Source organism: Thalassophryne amazonica, chromosome 1 (genome assembly GCF_902500255.1).
Source record: "Thalassophryne amazonica chromosome 1, fThaAma1.1, whole genome shotgun sequence".
Classification (NCBI taxonomy): domain Eukaryota; kingdom Metazoa; phylum Chordata; class Actinopteri; order Batrachoidiformes; family Batrachoididae; genus Thalassophryne; species Thalassophryne amazonica.
This window is the reverse complement of record NC_047103.1, coordinates 167,939,871-167,966,422: the sequence shown is the minus strand read 5'-3', so window position 1 is coordinate 167,966,422 and position 26,552 is coordinate 167,939,871. Positions and strand designations below refer to the sequence as shown.

At 39.2% G+C, this 26,552-nt stretch overlaps 1 protein-coding gene across 2 annotated transcripts; it reads right to left on the bottom strand.

Annotated features, from left to right (window-relative positions):
• Nucleotides 1-7,483: 7,483 nt before the first annotated feature.
• On the bottom strand, nt 7,484-16,194 carry c1h7orf57 (chromosome 1 C7orf57 homolog). 2 transcript variants are annotated; one of them, XM_034178961.1, is made up of 8 exons: nt 16,076-16,194; nt 14,292-14,357; nt 13,369-13,542; nt 13,192-13,279; nt 11,146-11,275; nt 8,466-8,530; nt 7,991-8,140; nt 7,484-7,785 (listed from the first exon to the last, which is right to left on the bottom strand). In XM_034178961.1, exons 2-8 carry the CDS (start codon nt 14,332-14,334, stop codon nt 7,557-7,559), a joined length of 879 nt encoding a protein of 292 aa, XP_034034852.1. In that variant the 5' UTR covers nt 14,335-14,357; nt 16,076-16,194; the 3' UTR covers nt 7,484-7,556. The 2 variants fall into 2 exon arrangements, with proteins under 2 accessions (XP_034034852.1, XP_034034853.1); XM_034178962.1 differs by having other exon boundaries at nt 7,698-7,785; nt 8,037-8,140.
• Nucleotides 16,195-26,552: the final 10,358 nt, after the last annotated feature.

The window sequence follows — 26,552 nt, the reverse complement described above, 5'->3', positions numbered from 1 at the left end:
AATTGGTTCCACTCCTCCAGCCATGCAAAGGAGTCGTATTGGGGTCATTTGGTCACATGACTTTTAGTCAGGATTCTGAAATTTTGCTGATTGGCTGAGATATGCCGCTCTCTGATTGGCTGTAGCCTTTGTTTACAACTCACTGGTATCACAGTCTCTGGAGGAGTGGTGGAACCAACTTACATTTTCGGCGGTTACGCCACAGCCAATCACAGAGCGTGGCGTGATAGCCAATAGCGGTCGACATATCAGATGGACCAATCACAGCCATGTTTAAAAAACATGCTACCAGTCTCTTTGTACTTGTATAAGAGACTGTGGTACCAGTGCTATGTTCCTGACTAATTGCTACAAGCTCCGCCCACAATTCTACTGTTCCATGCAGGTGTTTGGGCACGGACCTAGAAAACGATAAGCGAGGACATGAAATATCAACCAGGTTTAACAAGTTTTAGTTTTTTTAATTTGGATGTTGTCTTTTTAGCATCTAAATTGTTTCATATAGTTCATTGATACATTAAATACACTTCATGCTTTTGGGACAAGACAGAAAATTACAGATGTGATACTTGCTAACCACTAACCATGTTTCAAACAATGAACGACGACATTAAATCATCAGCAGATGTTTACAGTTGAGAGCCACCGGTGAGTAAATCACCCAGATAAAAATATAACACACCAGTGATACAAATTTGGGAAAATACAATTTGAGTTCATTTAGTTGGACAGCAGACACAGACATGACCAGGTATTTACAACTGATGGAAGAGTTGACTTCTCAAACATAGGTCAAGGACTCGGTCGCCAACAACCAACAACGTCTGAGACGGGGAGCAACAGGGTTACGGTCAGAGATTCTAGACTGCCACGGTTTTATGGTGGTCATGACACGCTCGTATCATCCTGGATTGTCTACACAGTTACAGAACACGCTCCATCTGATGGCTTAATAATTCACAGAAGGATAAACTACACCTGTCACAAAGTCCATGTACAGTAGTGTTCAGAATAATAGTGCTATGTGACTAAAAAGGTTAATCCAGGTTTTGAGTATATTTCTTACTGTTACATGGGAAACAAGGTACCAGTAGATTCTCACAAATCCAACAAGACCAAGCATTCATGATATGCACACTCTTAAGACTATGAAATTGGGCTATTAGAAAAAAAAGTAGAAAAGGGGGTGTTCACAATAATAGTAGCATCTGCTGTTGACGCTACAAACTCAAAACTATTATGTTCGAACTGCTTTTTTAGAAATCCTGTGAATCACTAAACTAGTAGTTAGTTGTATAACCACAGTTTTTCATGATTTATTCACATCTGCGAGGCATTAATTTTGTTGGTTTGGAACCAAGATTTTGCTGGTTTACTAGTGTGCTTGGGTTCATTGACTTGTTGAAACACCCATTTCAAGGGCATGTCCTCTTCAGCATAAGGCAACATGACCTCTTCAAGTATTTTGACATATCCAAACTGATCCATGATACCTGGTATGTGATATATAGGCCCAACACCATAGTAGGAGAAACATGCCCATATCATGATGCTTGCACCACCATGCTTCACTGTCTTCACTGTGAACTGTGGCTTGAATTCAGAGTTTGGGGGTCGTCTCACAAACTGTCTGCAGCCCTTTGACCCAAAAAGAACAATTTTACTCTCATCAGTCCACAAAATATTCCTCCATTTCTCTTTAGACCAGTTGATGTGTTCTTTGGCAAATTGTAACCTCTTCTGCACATGTCTTTTATTTAACAGAGGGACTTTGCGGGGGATTCTTGCAAATAAATTAGCTTCACACAGGCGTCTTCTAACTGTCACAGCACTTACAGGTAACTCCAGACTTTCTTTGATCATCCTGGAGCTGATCAATGGGTGAGCCTTTGACATTCTGTTTATTCTTCTATCCATTTTGATGGTTGTTTTCCGTTTTCTTCCATGCGTCTCTGTTTTTTGTCCATTTTAAAGCATTGGAGATCATTGTAGATGAACAGCCTATAATTTTTTGCACCTGCGTATAAGTTTTCCCCTCTCCAATCAACTTTTTAATCAAACTATGCTGTTCTTCTGAACAATGTCTTGAACGTCCCATTTTCCTCAGGCTTTCAAAGAGAAAAGCATGTTCAACAGGTGCTGGCTTCATCCTTAAATAGGGGACACCTGATTCACACCTGTTTGTTCCACAAAACTGACGAACTCACTGACTGAATGCCACACTACTATTATTGTGAACACCCCCTTTTCTACTTTTTTACTAATAGCCCAATTTCATAGCCTTAAGAGTGTGCATATCATGAATGCTTGGTCTTGTTGGATTTGTGAGAATCTACTGAATCTACTGGTACCTTGTTTCCCATGTAACAATAAGAAATATACTCAAAACCTGGACTAATCTTTTTAGTCACATAGCACTACTATTATTCTAAACACTACTGTACCAGGTCTCTTTAGAGGATCCTTGGGAGCAACTGGAAAGAAACGTCAGCTATGACCATGTGGACACGCGGAACATTTCTTTGGTTATGATCCTGCAGGCGGGTGCATTCAACAGGTGCTGGCTTCATCCTTAAATAGGGGACACCTGATTCACACCTGTTTGTTCCACAAAATTGACAAAATCACTGACTGAATGCCACACTACTATTATTGTGAACACTACTATAAGAATCACTTGTTCTGATTTGGGTTGTCGATGTTTTTGGGGTGCTGCGGGTCTCTTTGGAGGATCCTTGGTTACAGCTAGAATGACTTTGTGTCAAACAAACGTTAACTCAGCAAAACTAAGATGAGGAACAGAACTTGATCTGTGATTTGTCTTCTACAACTTTTTGATCATGTGGTATGTTCTCTGGTCACAATCCAGTGCTGAGGATCCCAGTGGCTGGAGAAGGTCAAGGACACGCCCATGTTGCTTTGGTGAGGTGGGGCTGGACTGCCCGTTTTTTTGCGTGGTTACCATCCAGGACCCAAGGTGGTTCCGTGATGTGGTGGATGTGACGACATGTCGCACCACTGCGTGCTCCAGGACCCACACATTTTTGCAGATGAAGCAGATAAGCTGTAGATATTCTGCCGTCACATCGCCATTGGTTGAATCTGTGTTTTGTTTTTTTCGCCATCAATTAATCACAACATATCAGAAGAGCGAGGAAATCAACAAAAACAAGAAAAACTTCAATACTTGGCTTGTACGCTGTACTCTTCACATTTTAATAGTCCTCTCAGGAGCATAGTGGAAGTTGAACAGCAAAACTCAAGTTTTCTTGGGCCTGTCAACATTATGTTGGATCTGAAGTGAGCTTTTGAAGGCCTTTGTGTTAACTGATGATTTTGATAATTTATTCCAAAGTTGGACGACTTCTAGAGACCTTGTGGACCAGCCAGGCTCAATTGTGATTTCTTGGTTGAGGTTCTTGAGAAGAGAAACAAGTCTTTAGACTTTAACAATTTTTTGTGCACAGCTTTTACTGTAACTATTTTCCAATACTGGGTGGAATTCACTATAAAAAAACAAAAACGAAACACCTTGGTAGTTTTTGGTTGCAGCAAACTAAATACTTGTCCTACTCTACTGGACTCCCTGAAGGTCCTGTCAATCATTTTTGCAGTTTGCTGCACCTGGTTGGTGTGTTCTTGGAATTTTCGTTTGAAGACATTAAATCTTATAACCCACTGTGTTGGTGGTTCACAAGACTATCAACATCAGAATGAACTCTCTCGTCTTCTTGTCCTTTTGTATGAAATGCAGTTGTCTGCAATCGTGTTTGTTACTGATATGACAGCTTGCTCAATACAGTTGAAGAAAAGAAGCGGGCCATGTATTGTGCCTTGTGGGACACCACTCCAAACCAGCTCCTGTGGAGGTATTTTTTCTATTCATGAAGGCTTGTTGCAAAGAGTTTGTAAACTGAATAATTCAGTGCACTTTAGGGAACAGAAATATCAGCAGTTTATGATTTGAAGCAAAGTCACGCAAGGTGATAAGCTGCATCCAAATGACCTTTTGAATGTCAGTTGTGTATCTGAAAGGATCTGAAGGTGTATTAAAAATACTTCCTAATTTGACTCTTTGTTTTATTAGTTTGCAACATATGCAGGTTAATGAGATTGGGTAATAATTTGTAGGATTAAACTTGGACTCCTTGCTGTAGATAAGACAGTCTTCTGCAGTCACGTAGGAGATCTTGATCTGTTCTCTGCTGGAATTTGAAACTCTGAACAGTCTCTAGAGCAGTATTTGAACTTCTGTCTGGTCTTCGATCCTTGCTGACTTGGATGTTTGTCCTTTGCCATCAGCAAGTAATCTCCAAGCAGGTATGTCAGGCTGGAGCTTTGGCGCTACAGGGGGGGGGGGTTGTTCTGAAAAAATAGGAAATGGTCTGCAGGTTTTTCAGCTTTCAACTGGTCATCGATACTTTCATCTCCAACATTAGAGTCTGGTGACCAACACGTCTTTCCTCTGAGATCTGTTGCATTCCAGAAGATAAATGACATGTTCTCCCTTTACTGCTGGAGTTCTACATCATCATCGTTACTCATTTTCTTAAACTGATCCCACAAGTTTTCTTTAAGATTGCAGTGCTCCTTTCTTAAGCCAAGTCTTTTATGTCTCGGTGTAAACCAGAGGACATCCGTTAACTTTAATCTGCTTCCTGTGATGGTACTGTAGTCTGGTTTTCTTTTCCAGTTTGCTTCGCAGAAGATATTCACTGAAGTTTTCGTGTTTTTCCTGGAATTATTGCTTGTCATCCCACAACATACTTCAAAGTTCTTGTAATACACTCGACGGCAAATTGAAGGGAAACAGCACACGAATACATGCACATGTCCATTTATTAAATAAAGGTGTCTGTTGACATCGAGATAAGCAAGTCTCACACAGAACTGCGTCAGGTGGGTTTCTCCACGCGACAAATACTTGAGGGGTTGATCTGCTCAAGAGATGCTTCCTTAGCAACCTCTGGTCAAAATGCATGAATACAATAAATAACCAAAACAATTAATACTTGCAGAAAAAAGCAAGAGCAGCAAATTTAAGTTAGTGCTTGAGGCTGGACTTCACAAAGTGTTTCAGGGTCCTAATCTAAAATTAAAAACGCCACAAAAATCACAAGATGAAAACTTGATGATACTGCTTTAACTGTAAATACTGCACCAGTTCGTTCAATAAAATCCTTCAAAGCAAACCACAGAAAGCGGATACATTCTCAATTCCCTTCAATTAAAATACGCCGCTGTTTCCCTCTGCAGTTTTTTGTTTCGTTTTAAAGCAGTAGATTATAACTCAATTATACATCAGACTCTAGAACACGGTTTCAGCGCGGCCCAAGGCTTCTTACCGATGACTAAAGAGTCAAAGACACCACGTGAGCGGCAGCTTGGTCCGTTCAAAACTCTCAAGCAGCTCAACTTCTTTACTCTTACCCAAGAATTCAACTTTAAGTCGTATGCCTTTGTTGGGAACATTTCCGAGATTTAAAAAAATAAATAAATAAAATTGACATTCCAGAAGGTTGAGTTTGTGGCTAAAATAACAGTAAAAGGTTCCAACATGAAGAATAAAACAAAACCAGCTGTTGATCTGTTGGGGAACAAACAAACCAACCAACCCCAAAACAATAATTCTGTATCAACCTTTTGGCACGCTGTTGATTTATGATGGCACTTTGTAGTGTAAACAACAATTCTGGAATAATCAATTACTGAAATCAAAACAAAATGATGACAATTACACATCAAACAAATTAAGGAAAAAAAAGGAAAATAAATTTCTGTGGCTTTTACATTAAGTTTTTTTTCTTACTCATTGTGGCTATTTTGGCATTTTTCCTACGAATTTTCTAGGTTTGTGATTGGTGAAAATATATAGTTGAAGTTTGGTCAGCAAAGTTCTTTCAGCGTCTGAGGTCAAGCAGGTGCGTCACTGACAGCTGAGGACAGATGTGTAGCGGTCCGTGAACTGACCTGTGCGTCTATGTTAGTGACTACCTTGTGCACAGAGACACTGAAGCATCTAAACCTGCAAATGTTTGCTGCAGCAAGCAAAGACGGGCTAACAAGAACAACAGGAGAAAAAAAAATCATCAAGGCTACCGTTCTTGTATTCGCCTGCCTACCTCGTGTGAAGCTGAAACATTAAAATGCTCATTCACCAGGGGGCAGATTAGTGCTGGAAAATCTCTGGCTGACAGCTGATCTGACTCCACTTCCACTGTGCCTGTGAAGCAACATGATGTCATCAATCTGGATAAACTCGTCAACACTTTCAGCCATTTTCATTTTGTTGTTGCTGGACTGCTGCCCCTATGGTTGATATGGGTTACTGCAAGATCTAGAGTGTGCACACAATGAACTCTGGGAATGTGCAACATCGCATAACAACTTACTGCAATGCGAGAGGAGCTCATGCTTGCTGGTAAGCTAAACACGCTAGCGAGAAAGCTAACAGTTGGTGAATTAAAGAAACTTCGACTGATGTCGAGTTTGAGTTGAGTTTTGAGCCAAAGCTATTCTGACTGTTATACGTAAAGGTGCTGTTGTGGAACTCAAAAATAAAAATAAATAAAAATCTCCCTTTGAGTACACAGTTATGTGCCACTTATATACAAAATCAAACGGCATGGGAATGAGGAACAACCGTTTGCACAACAGCCACTGAGAAGTCATTTTTGGCCCCTTTAAAAATGTCGTTGGCCATCCTTAGGAATGCAATCGCCACCTCAGCAAATTCATGTCTGCAGCCGAAAACACACACAAACCGTAACATCTCCTCAGTGCGAATATTATCTCATTCAAACCATTTCACAGCCCTGGAATCACAATTCTTCAGCACAAACACGTTAAAAACTACAAAACCAACCATCATACAACCAGGGAGGAAAACTAACACTGAACACGAAAATAAAATAAAAATCCGTCAGCTTCAGTCATCTGAGTTCATGTACCTACAGTTCAGTGGATTAGATGCACAAAAAAACCTAATTATTATTATATATGATGCCCAATCAGAAAACATGCATTCTGCAGTTTGCAAGTCATCTCTCTTTTTTTTGTCAGTTTCAAATGTTTGTATCAATTTTGATGGTTTAGCACAACACATACAGAATCAAGTTACCAGCTACAACTTTCTAAAATCATATAATCAAGACAGTTAAGCTTGAAAACACCCCTACATTTCCTGATTCCATGTTTGTTTTTGCTTTTGCTCAATTCAATAAAAAAAAAAAGGGGGGGACAACAACTTTTACCAACTATAATGCAATACTGCCTGGATAACAAACAAACAAAACACACACACACACATATATCTCCAATTAACAGAAGGTACAAAGCTCTCTTAGTCTACTTAAAGACCATAAAAAGTTAAAAAAGTAAAAAAAAAAAAACAAACAAACAAAAAAAATAAATATTTTTCCCCACTCTGTCACTGCGGCTCCAGAATCTTAATTTCCTCCCTTTTATACAACGTACCATCCAAATCCAGAACCATAACACAGAAATAAAAACACGAGCACCGACACGTCTACTCAATAAAACCTGTGTGAACCGTTTTAGAAAAATGAACGCAAATAAATAGAAGAGATTAAATCTGCATAAACATGAGTACAAAACTTAACAGTCAGTGGATATACAACAAATGCGACTGAATCCACAATAAAGGGGGGCGGGGGTCCAGTATGTAGACGACCCCTGCTTCCCTGTGCACCGGAATCCGCCCGCTCTACTCCAGATCGTCCACATCCTCGTTTGCTATGGTGCTGGTCTGTTCTGAGGTCACACCTGTAAAACAAGAGACAAATAAATAAATAAATAAACATCCTGGGATTCCAACGCACAAAACACCCAAGTCACAAATTCATATCATGCTGGTGGCAGATAAAACTGAGCAAAACGCAACGGCTTCCTGAACATTTGTGTGTCAGTGTACATTCTCTTCACGCAGGTCATTCATTGGTCAGTGCAGCCGCAGAGACGACTGACAGACCATTTATCGCCGTTATAAACGGTCCCTCCCCTCCCCCGGGTCGTACTTGAGGCGTCGTCGTCGTCATTGGGGGACTTCTTCTTGTCCTCCATGTAGCCATGACTCAGCAGTTTGGACATGCTGACAGGAGGCGCTTTCTTATCGTAAGACCTGAAGAGGCGAGACGAGACACGGCGGTCATCACAAACTCACCGATACGGCAAGAAAACTCAGACATCTAACAACTGTCAACAACGTCACACCCAGCGGTTTACAGCGCCGTATCGGAGCACCGGGTTTCAAATCAAACGATAAATCAAGTTTAAATCGTTCATCTTTTTGTGTGTGTAAAAGGAGAGAAACAAATAAATGGAAGGGAAGTTAGAACTGATGTACAGCTGAAAATACTAAAAAACAAACAAACAAAAAAAAACAAAAAAAAAAAAACTAAGAAAAAACAAACCAACAAAACAAACGGAAGACAGGATTTACTCACATTCTCTTGTATTTGTTGGTTAGGGACAGACCCTCCATCTGACTGGCAGCGCCATCAGGAGACATCTGTCAGCCGAAAAGAAAAAAAAAAAAGAAAGAAAGAAAGAAAAAAGTTATTTAACATCCCCGACTTTAAAACGCATGACCTGCATCCATGACTTTTTGGAACAACTATTAAAAAATAAATTAAAATTAGTCAGGCAAAACTACTGTACATCCAGACAAGAATGGAAAGATGAAGAAAGAAAAGAATTTCAGAAGACTGGTCATGCAACGGAAAAAAAATACAGAAACATGAGAGGGAAAGGAAAAGAAAGTATTAATCACAAGTTTTCTTAAAGGTAAAAATGTCTTTCGCAATCTGATATGCAGCCTGTAAATATGAATGTAAAAGAAAAAAGTCTTTAAAATTAAGATATTTATTTTCTTACATTAGAAAAAATATCATTAAATATAAAAAATTCTTAACCCCTTAACACCCGAATTTATATAGCTGTATATAAAAAAATTTTTGTGTGTGTTTTTGCATTTAAGTAGATGGTAAATAATGTTGAGATTATTAATTTCACTTTTGCACAAAAACTAGATAGTAATATTGGGTATTCTGGTAATGACTTTATATTATAATGTTATAATAATAATGATGGTATGTTGCAAATTTGCGACAACGGGCATACAGGTCAATTCGGTAAGTTGCATATTTGAGTCAGAGATTGTAGCATATATGCGACGATGGGCATTAAGGGGTTAATTTTAAACGCTTAAAAATTAAGCTAATAATCGGAATATATCCAAAAACCTTGGTAAAAGTTGATAATATTTTTGTAAGTTAACTTGCATTAAAAAGAAAAAATTTAACAATACTTTACTGACCCCCTCCCCCAATCAATCAAAGTATTTACAACTAGAGTTAGTTAACTTGTAAATACATTTAAGGAATTCAGAAATATAACATCTAAAATCTGAACTGAACCCACAATAAAGGTTGGCTTGTATTATTTTAAAATTGCAGGCGTTTGGACGACCAGGAAAGGTTTCTGTGTGTCCATTTGTGGCCCTAGATATGTGACTGATGAAAAAAAAAATGAGTTTGTGTTCTATGAGTTGCTGTATTGTGAATGTAGTTTGTTCGGTAACATTGGGATCGTATGAGTTACAGTGATTGAGCAGTTGAAATAGGGAGTGAGAATAAATGGGTTTTTGCTCCTCCCCCGCCCCTTTTCAGACTGGATTTAACTGGATGGATGTATAATTTTTTTATATACATATGTACAATTTTTATTTCGTTGATTAATGGGGTAGGCATCTACAAGCTTTGCTTCTGCCTAATCCCTTTTGGCTGCATGGGTGCACTGTTGGACTATTTTCTCTTTTTCTTTGTTGGACTATTTTCTCTTTTTCTTTCTTTGTATGTTTTGATTGCTTGGATCCATGTGTGGAGAAATAAATTAAATTCAGTTCAATTTCAACTGTAGCCACATAACTTAGACCAAAACAATAAAACTGGATTAAACCCAAACGGCCCACAGTTTGAATGATGAGGACAATTAAAATAAGGTGACAGACTTGACCTGCTTGGCCCGTAAAAAAAAAAAAAAAAAAAAAAAAAAAAAAAAAAAGGAACCCAGGCAGCCCTCGTTACAGCCAGAAGGAATGAGGTTCACAAACTCTCAAAAACACTACAATATCCCCACTGACAGTATGACTCTATGCTCCGAGTGGGCAGCTGTGCACGTGCTTCATTCACTAATGCACCTGAGAGAACAACAGTAAGAACCCAGCTCAGCGAGGAAATCCTCATTTAAAAAAAACTGTGTCACCAGGACCACAAACACACGCCCACTGCAGGTGAGGGCGGTGCTTGAGTGCTTTTCCACCCTGGACTCAGTGCTGGTTACTAAAGGAATTTTTTGTTAACTGGGCAGCACAGTCTTGTTTGAGCACGGGCGCTAAAGGGTTAAAATATGACGCATATTTTATAATAATTGTACATCCGGGGACAGCCCTCCCCATCAGAAACACGGCACTTTCTGAGTTTTTGGGCAAATTACACACAAACAAAGTGAAAATACAAAGAGAAAGTGATGATGTGGTGGGAAAGTTAACGTGTTGTGGTTTGTTTATGACCTGGAGCTCAAACACATCCAGGCGGTTGTGCAGGCGAGAGAACGTAGCTACTCTGGTTAGCTGTGTAGACTGAAACTTACCGACACAACGTCCCATTTGCCTCGTCTTCCCTTCTCCACTGGGAAGTGGGAAAAAAAAAAACCCTGGACTTTTCGCAAGTGCTTCGGTGACTGCAGCCGAAAACGAAACACTACACCGTTTTTCCGTGGGAAGTTATGCTGTGTTTATGTTGCGCAACAGCAGGCTGTCACCGGAAGTGGTCAAATCCCGCAATATTACGCAGGGTTCAAACGAGCCTGCACTGCCCTATTTGCACATTAAAAATCTTTTTTTTTGTGTACCAGTGACCCCTGTTGGACTGAGCCTCTTCACGTTAGTCACATTTATAACGCTCACCTGAACCCCTCACAGCTACATTCACTCAAACGCAAACCCCAGAACCCCAGACGTTCAACTGAAAACGCAAACACGACAATGGGTCAAAAAACTGGGAAGGTGATGTGAGGTGGTGGTGGTGGCGGAATAATGGGTCATGACTGGTTTGGTCTGTTCACCTTATCTTTAAGAGGAACAAATCTATCAGCCTCTCTTTCCCAGGAGGAATTGTTATCAGTGCCAAACGGTGCAGCCAGGGGCTGCAGCGCCCCCTTCAGCTCGCCGTCAGGAGACATCGCCTTACTGCCGCTGAAAGCACAAAACCACCGTGACACAGTGCTGCAGCCAACTATCAACTCCACCATGACTTCACACATTTATTTCAGACAAATCCAGAAAAATGCATTTAAAAAAATCCACTATTCCAAAGCATAAAATGACCTCTTCAAATGATTTATCTTCAAACAGTCCAAAACTAAGAGACGCAAATCCCCATAAAAAAATATTTTCCCCCCTCCTTGGCAAATGAATTACCTATCATTAAAATAGTGGGCGATCTGTGAATTGATCAATCAACTAGTTATTTTAGCACGGGCAACCAATTATGGAAAAATTGTTGCAAGCTGGGAGTTGAATAAAAATACCATAATTTCTACCAAGGAGTAAACAATAATAATAATATAAAATGATCCCAGTTATAAATTTAACTCTCAGAAGGTGACTCAACCTCAGGCACCTTCACTCAGAACGTTGGTGTGTTGAGGTTTTGTCACCCGTCAGGAGTCCGCTGAGCTGCTGCTGGAAAGTTTACAGACTATTAGGACACGACAGAAACATCGACATTCACGATGGCGCCATTTCTTAGACTCACTCTGTCAAGTTCATGCCGACCTCAAAGATGAAAGTAACATCTGTTTTCATAACAACCAATTGATTATGAAACAATAACCCCAATATTTTCTCAATTACTGTATTGTCCAAAGTGTAAGTTGTTCTTTTTTACTAGTCTAGGAGTTCCTCTGACTTGTACTACAGTGAGACCTATACACCGAAAAATCACGTTAATTATTATTAATTATAACTTTATATATATATATATATATATATATATATATATATATATATATATATATATATATAGGGCTTTCCCAGGACTCAAACCATTAAACAAAGTAAAAGTAAATAATAAAAGAATAAATACAAGTAATAAAAGTACACTACAACAATGCACAAAAATCTTAAATTATATACATTAAAAAAATAATCAAATAGACATGTTTTTACTGTACATTGTCTCGAGTGGCAGTCGCCACAATCTGTTACATCGATATTTCTTTTGTCCAAACTGAGTCAAAATAACATCCAATGTGTTCATTGCAAGTTATTTGTCATTCTTGCTTGTTTTTGGAATTCATACATCTTCATGTTATGTCACAGCACATGCTGTGGTGTGCACGTGTGCTACAGAGAGTTGCTGTTCGATGTTAAACTCGCCCACCAGGGAAACGCTGTATTAAAAAAAGCAAGTTCCGGTGTGACTTTTTTTTTTTCTTTCTTTCTTTCTTTCTTTCTTCAAGATGTATTTTCTGACAGGTCCAACTTATACTCCAGAAAATACATTAATCAATTAGTTGCTAGGTCTATAAAATGTCAGAACATGGTGAAAAATGTAGGTCAGTGTATCCCAGAGCCCAAAATGATGCCTATTCAGTTTTATGCCAGACAGAAGAAACTACTAAAATAAACCAGAGAATATTCACATTTAAGAAGCTAAATATCACAGAATTCAGATATTTAAAAAAAAAAGACAAAACAATTAACCGAGTATCAAAACAGTCGATTAATATTCAATTAATCACTGCAGCTTGAGATGCAACTTAAAGGTCAACATCTCAATTCCAAGACAACTTGCAAGTATCTACATTATTTTTTTTTTAAATCACCAAAATATTTATTCATTAAGATTTATGTCACGGAGCATCAAGAGTCAAAAATCACCCCTTACTTCAAATTTTAACAAACTCCTGTAATAATTTATTTTGAAATTACATTTTTGAGATTGATGCTGTTTGGTTTCAAACTTCAGATCACTCTACATTTATTTATTTATTTATTTTATAACTAACCCAAACTGCAGAATCTAAAAGTTGCACATCCTTTGATCACCACCATCACCCGGCAAGAAATCGGCTTCACCCTGGATTAGATTTTTTTGTGCGACTTACTTGTTTGACTCATTGCCTCCGAACCAGTTATAGGGGTTGTATGGTTTCTTTGGTTTGTCTTCAACGTCGACATCATGGCTCAGCAGCCCTAAGGAGTTACATCACAGCAAAAGCATCTCAGTCAGCTGATGCCATCATGCTTCAGATGGCTTTCCTCAAACGTAAACCAGTTTTTACCTTTGTGTCCCCCCTGCTTTGCAAGTTTGACGTAGTCAGAGTCCGTGGCAAAAATCCCAACTCTCCGTCCGCTGACCCTCTCCAAAGGAGCGCTTTCGTTGGCGCTCTGCGACAGACCGGGGATCTGCGAGGTCGGCCCGGTCACACCACTGGACGCCGCTCCAGGCTTTATGCCTGCAATTAACTGAGAATTACAGCCGCTTGCTTTGCTACATGGCTCCATTTTTGTTTAGCACACCAATCATGGAAACAGAAACATTCAGAAAAGTTCATGTTTTATACAATAACATACTGCTATAATAATTCTTAATGAGTGAAGATGTTTACTCACTTCTTTTGTGTTTCTGAGCTTCTTGCATTTTTCTGCTTATGTGCCTTGAAATTTGAGGGGGACCCCCCCCCCCCCAAAAAAAACTATATATGTGATTAATTTAGATTAATTAATTGCAAAGCTTGTAATTAAGTAGATTAAATTTTTCTGTCCCCTGGCAGCCCTAGTATTTGCTGTTTATCTACTGTTTGTTCAGTGATTATTTGGTTGCTGCTGGATACAGAACAAACTGCAGACTGGGGAAAGTAATGACATCCTTGACAAGCTGCCCAAATGGGAACCGGTCACGACGTGCAGCAGGATCCCCAGACAGGTGTGTGCACCAGTTTCCCACATTAGGAATAATTGCAAAGGACACTAGCCTGTATGAGTTTTTCAATATAACAAAGAATGACTTTTTAAGGCCATCTGACAGACTATCAGCACTCACCATTTACTTATAAAAAAATACAAGAAATACTCTACCTACAATATTTTGACACAGGGTTTAATACTCCGCCTGAAAACATTAGCTACACATTTCAGAGCTTCTCTAAATGTGCATAAATTATTGTGCATGAAGTCATCAAGATGTGATTAAGTAACAGCTTACCTCCAGGCTTGGTCCTTCGATGATTTGGAACAACAGCACTCATTTCAGCTGAAAGATGTAAACAATCTGATGATGATTAAAAAAAAAAAAGAAAAAAAAATCACTGAGAAGATTTCTCAGAGTTTTGATTTCAACAGAAATGATATCAGTCTGTTGGTGTTATGAGCTAAACAAAGGAGTAAACAGACTAGTTAACCGATTTGCCGATTTCCCTGTGACTCCAGAATTTTACAGATTTTTTTTTTTTTTCTTGGATGAGGGGTTGGGCTTAGGGTGCAGTAGACTCGTAGACTGATAGCTGATGTTGAGTCCCATTGTTTCCAGGGCACAGTATATAAAGTGCAGTGTCCATTCTCCTCCACCTGCTGGGTTGACAGTCTTCCAGTAGACCACAGTTTATGTAGCTACATAAACTGGCATGCTCCTCCGCTTTGTCTTGACCTTTCAGTTATTCAGTGTTTCTTCATCTGCTTTTAAAAAGCAAAAAAACAATAAAGCTGCGACCAATTTTATTGGGCAGCATGGTGGCTTAGTGGTTAGCATTGTTGCCTCACAGCAAGAAGGTCATGGGATCGATTCCCACCCGTGGCCTTTCTGAGTTTGCACGTTCTACTTGTGTTTGCATGGGTTTCCTCCCACATTTAAAGACATGCAGGTTAGGTGAACTGAAAACTTCATAATTGTCGAGGTCTTCCTTGCAAAAGAGGTCTCGATCTCAACAGGACTCACCCGGTTAAACAAAGGCTAAATTAATTTTTTTGACCCGTGCAAACCAGAGGAAGTGTGACGTGATCTTAATGAGATTTCAATATGGTCACTGGAGGCTTCTATTAACTCCATGTGTAAATGTAAGCAGGTTCAAATCATATTCACATACATTTTAATGCCAGGTGTGTTGGGCCACGATGTCACATGTGACCAGGTTCCATCTGTTTACATGTATCCTGACAGAACTTCAGCCTTGTTGAGTGTGTTGGTCCAGACAGCATCTTTCCACTGATACTACATCGCCAATGGAGGGCACCATTGTACAGAATTGTTGATTAGACAGCTTTAGAACATTGTCCTCATTTATTTTTCAAGAATAAATTTAAGTGGTTTTAGCTGAGGTGTTCTACACTCCAAGTTCGATCTCATTTTCTTCTGGAGTAAACTGTCGTCTCTAAATGGGATATTACACAGGTGACTATGTTGAACTGTAATGCTGAAACCGATAGGGATGTTGAAATTATCACGTTGTTTGATATTAATTATAGGAGATCTTTATTTTTCATTCGTGTCGGCTGTATGTATTTTGATACCTGGACCCCCATAAACAGACCTTAAGAAATAAAATATAATAAATGCGCGGTTCTTACACTATATATTTTGTAAATCTTCAGTACCCTTTACGAGCTAATAAATCCAGTAAATATTCAAAACGCAGCATATTTTAGCAAGAAAAAAAAGATTCTATTTTGCAGCCTGCATGACAGAAAACGCAAACGTCACACGCGTCACATGTTAATTTAATCTTCCACACCCTGCTGTGTACAAATATGAAGATACAGTCACCCATAGACATGATTAACCTGATTATTGTTTTCTTGTTTGTATAATTTAGCAAACCGCTAGCTAACAAAGCCTAGCTAACTGTTAGCATTAGCATCTGCAGCGCTCACACCTAAACACATTTATGCGCAGCGAAGACGTAATTTTGCATCAAATGCCGAACATTTCTTCGCGCATAAATACACCACTGCACCTACATTAGCCGCTGCTTAATTTTCTTTATCGTGACTGACCTGCAAGGAAGCAACGAACGCGTCTGTTAGCTTCTTATTCTGCGGCGCACCTGCTGCCAACTTCCTGTTACACAAAGATCGTTTGTGTGACAAAAAAAAAAAAAAAAAACGCCTGGCATGAACTGGTAGGCTACCCCGAGCTTGTAATTGAACCAGAGTTTGGGGTCTTGCGTTTTCTTCCTTACGCTTTAATGTACGGGACGATCTTTGGCTGTTGTAGAGTTCCAAGAATAATATGACAAACAGAATGTGTAATATTTTAGAAAAAACAGACAATTATTAAGGAAGTATGAATGAATGATGAATGAAGAAAATGAGAGAGAGAAAAGGCTGGATGATGTGGAGAGAGTAAATCAAGAAGTACAAAAGATTAGTAAGACATATCCGATCAATCTTGTTATTTTAGCCACAATTTTCATATACACGCCAGCAATTTTTTTTAATAATAATAAAAAAATGTTGTTTTTCTGGCTTATTTTAAATCTTGTTTGGATACCTTTAAACATTGCACTAAAAAAAATCTGTAAAAACCAAAACATTACATTAGATCTAATCTGTCTTTATGTATCCCTGTTATGTAAGATCTTTATTTTAATGCATTTCTTTTTTATGTATGCACACTTCGAGCCATTGTTGTGTTTAACCTGTATTGTTCATATTTGTTTAAATAAATATTTGTATAACAAAAAAAAAAAAAAAAAAAAGATTAGTAAGGATGAAGTGAGGGTGGCTATGAAGAGGATGAAGAGTGGAAAGGCAGTTGGTCCAGATGACATTCCAGTGGAGGCATGGAAATGTCAAGGCGAGATGGCAGTGGAGTTTCTAACCACATTGTTTAAAATCTTGGAAAGTGAGAGGATGCCTGAGGAGTGGAGACAAAGTGCTGGTTCCTATTTTTAAGAACAAGGGTGATGTTCAGAGCTGCAGTAACTACAGAGGCATAAAGTTGATCATCCACAGCATGAAGTTATGGGAAAGAGTAGTAGAAACTCCGCTTAAAAACAGGTGAAGCTCTGTGAGCAGCAATATGGTTTCATGCCGAGAACGAGCACTACAGATGCAATACTGATGGAGAAGTACAGAGAAGGCCAGAAGGAGCTAGACTGTGTGTTTGTGGATTCAGAGAAAGCTTATTACAGGGTGCCAAGAGAAAGGAATGAGGAAGTCTGGAATGGCAGAGAATTATGTGAGGTCGCAGGACATGTACAATGATAGTGTGACAGTGGTGAGATGCACAGTGGGAATGACAGAGTCATTCAAGGTGGAGGTGGGATTACACCAAGGACCAGCTCTGAGTCCTTTCTTGTTTAGAATGGTGATGGACAGGTTGACGGATGAGATCAGACAGGAGTCTCCATGGACTATGATGTTTGCAGATGACATTGTGATCTGTAGTGAGAGTAGAGAGCAGGTTGAGTCTAGTCTGGAGAGGTGGAGATATGCTCTGGAGAGAAGGGGAATGAAAGTCAGTAGGAGCAAGACCTAGCCCATGTGTGTGAATGAGAGGGAGCCCAGTGGAATAGTGAGGTTACAATGAGTAGAAGTGGTGAAAGTAGATGAGTTTAAATTTGTGGGCTCAACTGTCCAAAATAATGGAGAGTGTGGTAGCAAGCTGATGAAGAGAGTGCAGGCAGGGTGGAGTGGGTGAAGAAAGATGGCAGGAGTGATTTGTGACCGAAGAATATCTGCAAGAGTGAAAGGGAAAGTTTTCAACACAGTAGTGAGACCAGCTATGTTGTACAGCTTAGAGATGGTGGCACTAACAAAAAGACAGGGGGCAGAATTGGAGGTGGCATATCATAGGAACAGCTCAGGTGGGACGGTTTGGAGACAATGTGAGAGAGGTGAGATTGAGATGGTTTGAACATGTGCAGAGGAGGGACCCAGGGTATATACGGAGAAGGATGCTGAGGATGGAGCCACCAGGCAGAAGGAGAAGAGGGAGGACAAAGAGGAGGTTTATGGACGTGGTGAAAGAGGACATGCAGGTGGCTGGTGAGACAGAGGAAGATATAGAGGACAGGGTGAGATGGAAACAACTGATCTGCTGTGGTGCCCCCTAACAGGAGCAGCCGAAAGAAGAAGAATTATTAACCTTCCTCTTGTGTTAGTTTTCTGTTACCATCTCTTATGTTAATGGGTCGGTTTTGACCCGTGATTTAATTTAGTTGTAAAATACACTAAAAACAATTATCTATCATCCAGTTTGTTTCTCATCTTTTGGTTACCTTGGTAGGCTTCCTTATGAAAATACTGGTTTTAATATTTTTGGTGTGGGCCACTGGGCCTTTTTCTTTGTCAGTATACCCCACGATTTCAATAAAAAAAATGTAAAATGAAACTCAAGAGAATCATATAAATAAATAAAAGGTTGTTATGTCACCTGACTATTACTGAGGGGATTTAGAACACATCTCTTAAATAAATTAGTTTTATTTATTTTTTAATTAAATATTATTAACTATAGTAACATCTATGGTGTTACTGGTCAGTTTCGACCATATATATTTACTTCAAGAAAAAGGCAAAAAAGTCTCTTTTTTTCAGCAATAGAACTTTAGTACAAACACAAAATGAAAAGCAGAACAAATACAGTAGTGTTCAGAATAATAGTAGTCCTATGTGACTAAAAAGATTAATCCAGGTTTTGAGTATATTTCTTATTGTTATGTGGGAAACAAGGTACCAGTAGATTCGGTAGATTCTCACAAATCCAACAAGACCAAGCATTCATGATATGCACACTCTTAAGGCTATGAAATTGGGTTATTAGTAAAAAAAAAAAAAGTAGAACAGGGGGTGTTCACAATAGTAGCATCTGCTGTTGGCGCTACAGACTCAAAACTATTATGTTCAAACTGCTTTTTTAGCAATCCTGCGAATCACTAAACTAGTATTTAGTTGTATAACCACAGTTTTTCATGATTTCTTCACATCTGCGAGGCATGGAGTCAACCAACTTGTGGCACGTTTCAGTTGTTATTCCACACCAAGATTCTTTAACAACATTCCACAATTCATTCACATTTCTTGGTTTTGCTTCAGAAACAGCTTTTTTGATGTCACCCCACAAGTTCTCAATTGGATTTGTGTCCGGGGATTGAGCTGCTTGGGGTCACTGTCTTGTTCAAACACCCATTTCAAGGGCATGTCCTCTTCAGCATAAGGCAACATGACCTCTTGAAGTATTTTGACATATCCAAACTGATCTATGATACCTGGTATGTGATATATAGGCCCAACACCATAGTAGGAGAAACATGCCCATATCATGATGCTTGCACCACCATGTTTCACTGTCTTCACTGTGAACTGTGGCTTGAATTCAGAGTTTGGGGGTCGTCTCACAAACTGTCTGCGGCCCTTGGACCCGAAAACAACAATTTTACTCTCATCAGTCCACAAAATATTCCTCCATTTCTCTTTAGGCCAGTTGATGTGTTCTTTGGTAAATTGTAACCTCTTCTGCACGTCTTTTATTTAACAGAGGGACTTTGCGGGGGATTCTTGCAAATAAATTAGCTTCACACAGGCGTCTTCTAACTGTCACAGCACTTACAGGTAACTCCAGACTGTCTTTGATCATCCTGGAGCTGATCACTGGGTGAGCCTTTGCCATTCTGGTTATTCTTCTATCCATTTTGATGGTTGTTTTCTGTTTTCTTCCATGCGTCTCTGTTTTTTTGTCCATTTTAAAGCATTGGAGATCATTGTAGATGAACAGCCTATAATTTTTAGCATCAACAGCAGATGCTACTATTATTGTGAACACCCCCTTTTCTACTTTTTTTTTTTTTACTAATAACCCAATTTCATAGCCTTAAGAGTGTGCATATCATGAATGCTTGGTCTTGTTGGATTTGTGAGAATCTACTGAATCTACTGGTACCTTGTTTCCCATGTAACAATAAGAAATATACTCAAAACCTGGATGAATCTTTCTAGTCACATAGCACTACTATTATTCTGAACACTACTGTATACATATATATATATATATATATATATATATATATATATATATATATATATATATATATGTGTGTGTGTGTGTGTGTGTGTTATACGCAGACACATCAAAGATGTTATAAAACACAACCATTGGCCATCTCCTGGTCATTCGCTGGCAAGTGTAGGTGGTAGTCAGCTTGTCCAGGTTGTCCACTCCTCCTTTGTTTTTGTTATAGTCGAGGACAATTGTGGCTTTTTTTCACTTCCTGATGACACAGCTGCATCTTTGTGAAGAGTAGACATAAGTATCACATTCCGTTTTTTTGTTTGTTTGTTTGTTTTTTTTTTTTTTTTTGCTTGCTTGCCTCTACTGGTGGTTGGCTCTCACTGCGGTATTGTATCACTTCCTGTTCCGGAGCACAGCGGTGTTTTTCTGTATCTGTTAGCTGTTTAATCTGCGCAGTTAGATTGATCTAGTTAACTAGATAACGATTTGTTTCACAGTGTAATCTTCACGTGCCTTAACTAAAGCACTCCTTCTGCTGAATCACCTCTAAATTATTTACACATTATTCACTTTGTGTGTTTTTAGGAATCCGCTAGCTTAGCGCAGCTACTAGCTCTTAGCCGGTTTAGCATGGCGGCTTCTCCTGTCTCTCCCGCACTTTTCTGCTCTGGGTGTGAAATGTTTAGTTATTCCTCGGCCTCCTTTAGCAGTAATGGTACTTGTAATAAGTGCAGCTTATTCGTAGCTTTGGAGGCCAGGCTGGGCGAATTGGAGACTCGGCTCCGCACCGTGGAAAATTCTACAGCTAGCCAGGCCCCTGTAGTCGGTGCGGACCAAGGTAGCTTAGCCGCCGTTAGTTTCCCTCCAGCAGATCCCGAGCAGCCGGGAAAGCAGGCCGACTGGGTGACTGTGAGGAGGAAGCGTAGTTCTAAACAGAAGCCCCGTGTACACCGCCAACCCGTTCACATTTCTAACCGTTTTTCCCCACTCTGCGACACACCCGCTGAGGATCAAACTCTGGTTATTGGCGACTCTGTTTTGAGAAATGTGAAGTTAGCGACACCAGCAACCATAGTCAATTGTCTTCCGGGGGCCAGAGCAGGCGACATTGAAGGAAATTTGAAACTGCTGGCTAAGGCTAAGCGTAAATTTGGTAAGATTGTAATTCACGTCGGCAGTAATGACACCCGGTTACGCCAATCGGAGGTCACTAAAATTAACATTAATTCGGTGTGTAACTTTGCAAAAACAATGTCGGACTCTGTAGTTTTCTCTGGGCCCCTCCCCAATCGGACCGGGAGTGACATGTTTAGCCGCATGTTCTCCTTGAATTGCTGGCTGTCTGAGTGGTGTCCAAAAAATGAGGTGGGCTTCATAGATAATTGGCAAAGCTTCTGAAGAAAACCTGGTCTTGTTAGGAGAGACGGCATCCATCCCACTTTGGATGGAGCAGCTCTCATTTCTAGAAATCTGGCCAATTTTCTTAAATCCTCCAAACCGTGACTATCCAGGGTTGGGACCAGGAAGCAGAGTTGTAGTCTTACACAACTCTCTGCAGCTTCTCTCCCCCTGCCATCCCCTCATTACCCCATCCCCGTAGAGACGGTGCCTGCTCCCAGACCACCAATAACCAGCAAAAATCTATTTAAGCATAAAAATTCAAAAAGAAAAAATAATATAGCACCTTCAACTGCACCACAGACTAAAACAGTTAAATGTGGTCTATTAAACATTAGGTCTCTCTCTTCTAAGTCCCTGTTAGTAAATGATATAATAATTGATCAACATATTGATTTATTCTGCCTTACAGAAACCTGGTTATAGCAGGATGAATATTTTAGTTTAATTGAGTCAACACCCCCGAGTCACACTAACTGCCAGAACTGCCGAGGCGGAGGATTAACAGCAATCTTCCATTCCAGCTTATTAATTAATGAAAAACCCAGACAGAGCTTTAATTCATTTGAAAGCTTGACTCTTAGTCTTGTCCATCCAAATTGGAAGTCCCAAAAAACAGTTTTATTTGTTATTATCTATCGTCCACCTGGTCGTTACTGTGAGTTTCTCTGTGAATTTTCAGACCTTTTGTCTGACTTAATGCTTAGCTCAGATAAGATAATTATAGTGGGCGATTTTAACATCCACACAGATGCAGAGAATGACAGCCTCAACACTGCATTTAATCTATTATTAGACTCAATTGGCTTTGCTTAAAATGTAAATGGGTCCACCCACCACTTTAATCATATCTTAGATCTTGTTCTGACTTATGGTATGGAAATTGAAGACTTAACAGTATTCCCTGAAAACTCCCTTCTGTCTGATCATTTCTTAATAACATTTACATTTACTCTGATGGACTACCCAGCAGTGGGGAATAAGTTTCATTACATTAGAAGTCTTTCAGAAAGCACTGTAACTAGGTTTAAGGATATGATTCCTTCTTTATGTTCTCTAATGCCATATACCAACACAGTGCAGAGTAGCTACCTAAACTCTGTGAGATAGAGTATCTCGTCAATAGTTTTACATCCTCATTGAAGACAACTTTGGATGCTGTAGCTCCTCTGAAAAAGAGAGCTTTAAATCAGAAGTGCCTGACTCCGTGGTATAACTCACAAACTCCCAGCTTAAAGCAGATAACCCGTAAGTTGGAGAGGAAATGGCGTCTCACTAATTTAGAAAATCTTCACTTAGCCTGGAAAAAGAGTCTGTTGCTCTATAAAAAAGCCCTCCATAAAGCTAGGACATCTTACTACTCATCACTAATTGACGAAAATAAGAACAACCCCAGGTTTCTTTTCAGCACTGTAGCCAGGCTGACAAAGAGTCAGAGCTCTATTGAGCCGAGTATTCCTTTAACTTTAACTAGTAATGACTTCATGACTTTCTTTGCTAATAAAATTTTAACTATTAGAGAAAAAATTACTCATAACCATCCCAAAGACGTATCGTTATCCTTGGCTGCTTTCAGTGATGCCGGTATTTGGTTAGACTCTTTCTCTCCAATTGTCCTGAGTTATTTTCATTAGTTACTTCATCCAAACCATCAACATGTCTATTAGACCCCATTCCTACCAGGCTGCTCAAGGAAGCCCTACCATTATTTAATGCTTCAATCTTAAATATGATCAATCTATCTTTATTAGTTGGCTATGTACCACAGGCTTTTAAGGTGGCAGTAATTAAACCATTACTTAAAAAGCCATCACTTGACCCAGCTATCTTAGCTAATTATAGGCCAATCTCCAACCTTCCTTTTCTCTCAAAAATTCTTGAAAGGGTAGTTGTAAAACAGCTAACTGATCATCTGCAGAGGAATGGTCTATTTGAAGAGTTTAAGTCAGGTTTTAGAATTCATCATAGTACAGAAACAGCATTAGTGAAGGTTACAAATGATCTTCTTATGGCCTCAGACAGTGGACTCATCTCTGTGCTTGTTCTGTTAGACCTCAGTGCTGCTTTTGATACTGTTGACCATAAAATTTTATTACAGAGATTAGAGCATGCCATAGGTATTAAAGGCACTGCGCTGCGGTGGTTTGAATCATATTTATCTAATAGATTACAATTTGTTCATGTAAATGGGGAATCTTCTTCACAGACTAAGGTTAATTATGGAGTTCCACAAGGTTCTGTGCTAGGACCAATTTTTTTCACTTTATACATGCTTCCCTTAGGCAGTATTATTAGACGGCATTGCTTAAATTTTCATTGTTACGCAGATGATACCCAGCTTTATCTATCCATGAAGCCAGAGGACACACACCAATTAGCTAAACTGCAGGATTGTCTTACAGACATAAAGACATGGATGACCTCTAATTTCCTGCTTTTAAACTCAGATAAAACTGAAGTTATTGTACTTGGCCCCACAAATCTTAGAAACATGGTGTCTAACCAGATCCTTACTCTGGATGGCATTACCCTGACCTCTAGTAATACTGTGAGAAATCTTGGAGTCATTTTTGATCAGGATATGTCATTCAATGCGTATATTAAACAAATAGGTAGGACTGCTTTTTTGCATTTACGCAATATCTCTAAAATTGATCTCTGCTCCCCTCCACAGCATGTCTTTTTCCTGGTTCTCTCCTTCAGCCCCAACCAGTCCCAGCAGAAGACTGCCCCTCCCTGAGCCTGGTTCTGCTGGAGGTTTCTTCCTGTTAAAAGGGAGTTTTTCCTTCCCACTGTCGCCAAGTGCTTGCTCACAGGGGGTCGTTTTGACCGTTGGGGTTTTTACGTAATTATTGTATGGTTTTGCCTTACAAAATAAAGCGCCTTGGGGCAACTGTTTGTTGTGATTTGGCGCTATATAAATAAAATTGATTGATTTTTTTGGACAATATGAGACAACAGTGGTGGTGTCTGTAAAAGCAAACTTTGTGGAAAGTGCAGCCCTGTCCTTCACCTGCAAGACTTCAGCAGGCATGCAGCGCAGGTTTATTTTTCTTCACTGTGCCCACCATGGTAAGTTTCCTCCTGAGAAGTTCTTTTTCCAAGGTCATAGCTGGTAAAAAAAAATTGTGACAAGTGATATTGTGACCCTGCAGTCCAGCAGTCATATCGAGAACCACACGTTTTCCTTGTTTTTTCTCAGGGATGCCACTCGCAGCTTTGCCTGTGTAAATCTGGAGATTCCAGGCATAGCTAGTTTTTGCATCACAGGCTGCCCAGATTTTTATGCTGTACTTCCCTGGCTTACTGGGTATGTATTGCCAGAAGGGGCATTTTCCTCAGAAAGGGACAAGATGTTCATCCACTGTCACCTCTTGCCCTGGGTTGAACATCAGTGGAAGGAGCTGCACCCATCTCTCCCAGACATCCCTGATGGGGGCAAGCTTGTCAGATCTAACTCTGGTATCGCTGTTGTCAAATCTGAGGACTCTTAATATCATTTGAAAGGTCTGAAGTGACATTGTTGCACGGAAAATATTTCTGCCTGTCGATGCGTCCCACAGACTATCAGTGGCCTCACTGCAGGATCTGTAGACTCCAGCAAGAAGAACATCAATATAAGCATCCAGGTATTCCTCATCAATGTCTTTCCACATGCTGCCATGGACTTTTTTCCTTCAGGGTTTGTCATAGCAATGCTGACTTTTTAGTGACAATGGCATAAAGAGCTCAAAACATGTCTTGATGTCACTGACTCTCATCACAGCAAACCTTGTGATTCCAAGGGTCATTTTGATGACATTTGCAGCAGCTGCCCTGCCATGTACATCAGGAGGTACTGAGCTCCAACAGATCTTACCATTTTTTGGACTTGAATCTTTCAGTGGGGTTTTGTTTTGAGCAGATATATCGGAAAACAAGGCAAAATGAGAATCCCCTAAAGCTCACATAATTGGGAGAGGAGCTGGCTGCCAGTGTGTTGGCTGATAGTGAACTTGTGATTTCAGTTTTGGGTCTAATTATTGCTTTATAATCTTATTTTTATAACTGGGTCAAAACCAACCCTAACAACACAAAGGTCATAATTTCAACTTGAGCATTTTATAATTTAGTGAAAACTTTTTTCTTTTGTTTTATTTTGAAATAGAGGTTCCTGACAAAGTCATAAAGCCTTGATGCAATAAACAAATTTATATGGTTATTTTATGCATTTAAAACCTAAAAACGGGTCGGTGCCAACCCTAACACAAGATGAAGAAGTATTATTATTATGATGATGTTGATTATTGTTATTATTATTGAGTCAAATTATTTTGAGAAATATACTTTTTTAAGAGGTCGCATGTACTCAATGTCAAATTTGTGCAATTACAATTAAAAGAAAGATAAAATATGGTGAGCAAATAGTTTTTATTTATTTAAATAAACAAACACGTCATTTGTTTAGAAATCAGAAGTATTTATTCACTACATGCATTGCCAGTGTGCCTATGAACTATTTTTGGAAATAAGTTTTGATATCTGTGAATATCAGTTTTAAAGACACGTGGTGGCTCACATGAGCCCGTTAGAAAGGTGTGTGTGTTTGTGTGTGTGTGTGTGTGCCCCCTTAAATATGGGAAAAAAATCATTAGTTTTATAACATGTAAACTGCAACTTTGTCATAATAAAAGCTGTATTTTAAAGACGTCTGTAAACAGAAAATGTATATTTTTTTTACAATAATAAAACCTTTTTTTTTTAAACTCTGCTTTTAGGGGCCTCGCTCAAGGACGAGGACTCCGTCATACTCAAGGATCAAACCTTAAGTTGCCCACAAATATTTTAAAATGTTTTTATCATCATAATTTCTTCACTTACAAGATTGTAACTGAATTCTTATAACAACAAGACTGTTAAAACTGAACTCTAAAAAAAAAAGAAGCTGTGTGTGTTATTTTCAATAAATGTGTGTGTGTTTTTTTGTAATCCAAGGACCATTTTCCCTTTAAAAAAAAAAAAAAAATTGACGAAAGCTGAACAAGTCAGCTCCAACACAAAGTTGCAGTCACAAAGAACATGAATGTCATAAAGCATTTTTATTATATTTCATGATACACAATATATTAGAATAAACCAGTT

What these genes read in the sequence shown, in the direction of transcription:
- c1h7orf57 (XM_034178961.1), bottom strand. Translation starts at nt 14,334, where the DNA reads ATGAGTGCTGTTGTTCCAAATCATCGAAGGACCAAGCCTGGAG. An exon ending in AAAGCAGGGGGGACACAAAG is followed by an intron (nt 13,280 to 13,368) that starts GTAAAAACTGGT and finishes GTAACTCCTTAG; the next exon opens with GGCTGCTGAGCCATGATGTC. An exon ending in ACCAACAAATACAAGAGAAT is followed by an intron (nt 8,141 to 8,465) that starts GTGAGTAAATCC and finishes TCGCCTCTTCAG; the next exon opens with GTCTTACGATAAGAAAGCGC.